The sequence below is a fragment of the Alligator sinensis genome, unplaced genomic scaffold (assembly GCF_000455745.1).
Source record: "Alligator sinensis unplaced genomic scaffold, ASM45574v1 scaffold740_1, whole genome shotgun sequence".
In the NCBI taxonomy this organism is placed as follows: Eukaryota; Metazoa; Chordata; order Crocodylia; family Alligatoridae; genus Alligator; species Alligator sinensis.
Genome location: NW_005841964.1, coordinates 2,128,101 through 2,133,046, shown reverse-complemented (window position 1 = coordinate 2,133,046; position 4,946 = coordinate 2,128,101). Strand labels below are relative to the sequence as shown.

At 41.5% G+C, this 4,946-nt stretch overlaps 1 protein-coding gene across 2 annotated transcripts in view; it reads left to right on the top strand.

Moving 5' to 3' along the window:
• The window catches only part of UGGT2 (UDP-glucose glycoprotein glucosyltransferase 2), a 235,857-nt gene that overhangs the window by 210,561 nt on the left and 20,350 nt on the right, over positions 1–4,946 (top strand). For both annotated transcript variants that reach the window (XM_025200352.1, XM_025200351.1), the window contains 3 exons: positions 1,336–1,518; positions 2,566–2,726; positions 3,030–3,144. In XM_025200352.1, coding sequence (XP_025056137.1) covers positions 1,336–1,518; positions 2,566–2,726; positions 3,030–3,144 — 459 coding nt within the window. The remainder of the gene's footprint in view (positions 1–1,335; positions 1,519–2,565; positions 2,727–3,029; positions 3,145–4,946) is intronic.

The window sequence follows — 4,946 nt, the reverse complement described above, 5'->3', positions numbered from 1 at the left end:
CACCCTGGCTGGGCAGCACTTGCCCCAGCCCTAGCCGCAGCCCCTTCCTCACTGTGGGGGTGTTGATCTGTTTCCCCATGCCTCTTCCCCCCACCACAACAGACTTACCAGCTGGACACAGCCGTGTCCAGTGTCGTAAAGGTAAAACCCACATTGGAACATTGAAACAGGGTGTCAATTTACAAAGGTCATAAATGCTGTTTGACATAACTCCATAAGTCGAGGACTGCCTGTACTGTGAAGCAGTCAAGGTCAGCCAGGCAGGGCTGCCCTGTGCATTGTTGCAATCTGTTGTGCAGAGCATGCTGAAATAAGCGCACAAGTGTCCCCTGGCTTTGCAGCACTACAAGCTCTCTGCTATTTAGGGGCTTAGCATGATTGTCTGTTCAGGCATCTCTAGGTAGGTTTTTCTATAAACTCAGGAGGATTCTTCCAGATTATTTGAACACGTGTACACAGCCTAAGTGTCAAATACTTACAGAGCTATTTACTTTTTGTATGTGTCCACTATTCATATGTCCGCATCACATCTTTAGTGCTCTTAGAGAGGGATTTGCTCAAGAATGCTATGCCCATTTGTTCCCCCTTGCACATTCCAAACCCAGAAATGCAACAGTGAATACACTGCAGGAGTACCCCACTCAGCTGCTCTCAGGCACACTGGAGACATAAATCTTGAGAGTAGTTATGGTGAGACACCCATGGCATGGCTTTGCCAATTCATTTCTGGGTTTGGTGCTTGGAAACAGGAATGGCCCAGGCATGCTTCAGTGCATGTGTCTCCAATTCTCTGGGGACACGGTTTAGATATGGCTGATATGCCTTAGTCACCACTTACCCTGACATTTTTGGTACATATTTTTATAAGGAGAAAAGCAGTATTTCTTTAATTAAAAAAGTGTTATAAGTAATAGGAGAAAAGAAAACAAACAGCAATAACTTTGTATTCCTTTATAAAAGTGCTTCATTTGTAGAACTAGCTGCAGGACTAAATAAGCTAGATCATCTTGTCCTAGTTATGTTTTATATTGTCCTCTATTAATAAAATATTTGCGTGCATAATTTGGCTGTTAATCAGTTTTTGGAGATCATAAAAGAAACAAGCACACATGGAAGAAGGAGGAATGAAGTAACTGAAAGAAATCAATGTAGAAGATAAAGAGGGGAGGAATAATTATAATTAAGAGAGCATTAAATTAATTATGAGTAGCTACAGCACAGAACTAGAGCTAAGAGTTATGGTTTTGGTGCTAGCTCTGCTGTGTGACATTGAGCAAGACACTTAACGTCTGTGCACTGCCCTATACACCTCTGTGGGTTTTGTTCCACTTCTAGGAAGTTATTCCCTACCTGGCTAAAGAATATGGATTCCAATATGAATTGGTGCAATATAAGTGGCCCCGCTGGCTATATCAACAAACAGAAAAACAAAGAATAATTTGGGGTTACAAAATTCTTTTCCTGGATGTTCTTTTTCCGTTGGCTGTGGACAAAATAATATTTGTTGATGCTGATCTGGTAAGAAATCAATAATTTTATAAAAATAGCAAGTTATGTTACTTCCTGTCAGTCCTTCCATTGTTGCTACTGTTTTAGCTGAGTTTTTGCTCTCATCAGATGGCAATATTGGTTTGGAGATCACTAAGTAGAAAGTCCTGCATGTTAATGTGTTCAACATTTAGTGTGTATCCCTTCTAATCATTTATGAACTAGTACAACGTTATATACTTGAGGCCATTATACTCTCTTACAATCAAAATTTCAGCATTATATCCATATATGTGGTCATTTCCTGCCCAAGTGCAGGGGGGCTGCACCTGATGATCTGTAAGGTCCCTTCCAGCCTCTAACAGCCATAAAATGATTAAATATCTCAGGACATATTTTACAGGTCGTTAATGTTGGTCCCATTATTAAAATTAAATTTAAATAAGTACTTTTATCCTGAATTCTATCCTGAATTTTGCATGGGTTTTTGTACTGTTCAGTAGCTAAAAAAGTTTGACCCCAGACTTGACTGTAGTTTGGGAATAGGGATGCAGGAAGAGGCATATTTTCAGCACCTTTTGTTAAGAGTACTTCTGTGAAGGATGAAAGATTTGGGTGCCATCATTTTTGGATGCCCAAACTTTCACACCAAACAGGACCTAATTTTCAGAAAGGAGACACTTAGTCCTTTTTGAAAACAGTCTTTCAAGTTTGTTTGGTTTGGCATCCAAAATTTTGGTCTGTAATTCCAAGCTAGCATTTTAGCTGTACTTCACTTATTCTTAATATAATTTGGACAGGTTGTACGTTATATTTATCCAATAAAAATATTTTTTCTTAGCAATAACTAGATAAAACATGTTCTAGCAAACTTCTTTAATTATGTTAATAGGCATTTCCAACAATTTTTTTCAGAAAGTAAACATGTGGAATACACACACACGCCCCAAAACCAAATTAAATATTTGAATATATATATTTAGAACATTCTCCTTTTCTCCCCATGCCCAACGGACTCATACTGGGCAAGAAACATTAAATTCTAAAAATAATTATTTATATATTTCTTTTATTTAGATTGTGAGAGATGACTTAAGAGAACTTAGAGATTTAGATCTAAATGGAGCTCCCTATGGATACACTCCTTTCTGTGACAGTCGCACAGAAATGGATGGGTACCGTTTCTGGAAATCAGGGTATTGGGCATCACATCTTGGGAAAAGGAAATACCACATAAGGTAAGAAAATTAGGGTACATTTTTGGACAGTTTGTAAAAAGTGCTTAGAATTTTGGTCTATTTATCAATAAGGCATTACAAATAATCACATTATATTAGATCTAAGAAAGATGCAAATATAGCATAAAATCCAATTCTAGATTGATTAGCAAGTGTGGTGGGCTTCAGACAGTTACTCAAACATTGTGTCTATGTTATTTATGTCTTTGTACATTCTTAATATATGTGCAATATTTGCCTCTTAGTTTTGCTAGTCTTTTGATGTTACCAAAACTATATAAAAATATTGTTTTTATTTTGTAGCGCCTTGTATGTTGTAGATCTTAAGAAGTTCAGAAGGATTGCTGCAGGAGACAGGCTTCGGGGCCAGTACCAAGCTCTCAGTCAAGATCCAAACAGTCTTTCAAACTTAGATCAGGTATGTGGGTTTAATCAGCAACATTTAATCTTTTCTTTATAAAGTTCTTCCTAATTTTCTCACTCTCTGTGGTTTGCATATAGTCTTAATTACATTTGTCTATTATCTGAAGAGTTTCTGTAAAGGTTTTGCAAATGGGCTCTTATATTATTGTCAAAATGTTATACAACTTTAAGTATTCTTGCTAGGGAAGTATAGTTATGATTCTTAGAGTTAAGAATTTTATTACGTTTATTTTTAAATAAATTATACGTTATTTTTCAGAAAAATAGAGTGTGAGGTAATGTGTCTTTTATTCTATGGTGTGTAAATACTGTTCCTTTCTTTCTGGACTCTCTACAGTGGAGTTGAGGCAATGGCCATCAGCACAAACCAGCCAAATACAAAAAGGAATTCTACAACTTTTTTTACAGTTAACTTTCAAATGCAGTGGTTTTCAAACTGTGTTCCATCAAGAGTACAAGGCCCAGTGGGCTGCATGGCTAGGGCTAGGGGCCCAGTGAATAAGTAGAAGTGGTTGAAACCCAGAAAGAGCCGGGCAAGGGTCTGGGACCCATTGGACTGTGTGAGAAGAAGCAGAGCCAGGGCCAGGGGCCAATGAATGAGCCAGCAGACCCAGAGGCTAGAAGGGGAGGCCAGGAAGCTTGGAGTTGAGAGAGAGGATGAAAGCATAATGCCTTGCTCAGCCAGGGATTGGGACCAGAATATGGCTGCCCAGCCAGGAGCAAGGCAAAGGAAAGCATCCAAGGCTTACTCTGGTTTCTGACGGCAGCCTCCCATGTTTCTTATCTAGACACCAAGGCATGGCAGGAAAAACAGTGTAGTGGCCTGACAGACCAGTGGTGAAGGGCAGGATTTAGTGACCACTAGTGCCACAGCCATCCTCAGGAGGCATATCCGGTCACAGTGCCCCATCAAAGAGACTTGCAAGGAGTATTGCCCAGCTGTCCCTCCCCCGCCCCCAATCCTAGTCTCCAGAAGGGATCTGTGGAAAAATGCTCCTTTACCTTGCCCAGATTGGAGTCCCCTTGAGTCAGTGGCAGGAACAGGGGAAGCTGCTGCTTGACTCCTCTTGATCACAGAGGAGTTGAGTATGCAGGTGGTCATTCTAGTGAGAGAAACTTTCCTGCAAGGGAAATCTTCCAGGTGTCAACCTGGAAGATATTTCTCCTGGATGGGGCATGTTTCATAGATTTCATAGACATCAGGGCTGGAAGGGACCTCGGAAGATCATCGAGTCCAGCCCCCCGCCCAAAGGGCAGGAAGTCAGCTGGGGTCATAGGATCCCAGCAAGATAAGCATCCAGTTTCATCTTGAAGGTGTTCAATGAAGGCGCTTGAACCACCTCCGGTGGCAGGCTGTTCCAGACCTTGGGGGCTCAGACAGTAAAGAAGTTCTTCCTTAGGTCCAGCCTGAAAAAGTAGTTTGTGACCATTCGACCTCGTCATCCCTTGGGGCGCTCTGGTGAACAAACGTTCCCCCAGATGCTGGTGGTCACCCCTGATAAACTTGTAGGTGGCCATCAGATCACCCCTGAGCCTACGCTTTTTCAGGCTAAAGAGCCCCAGGGCTCTCAGCCTGTCATCGTAGGGTCTGCTTCCCTGACCTCTGATCATGCACGTGGCTCTTCTCTGGACTCTCTCAAGCTTCTCCACATCCTTTTTGAATTGTGGAGCCCAAAACTGGACACAGTACTCCAGCTGCGGCCTCACTAAGGCCGAGTACAGGGGGAGAATGACGTCCCGGGATTGCCTTGAGAAGCATCTATGGATGCAAGCCAGCATTTTGGTCGCTTTACTAGC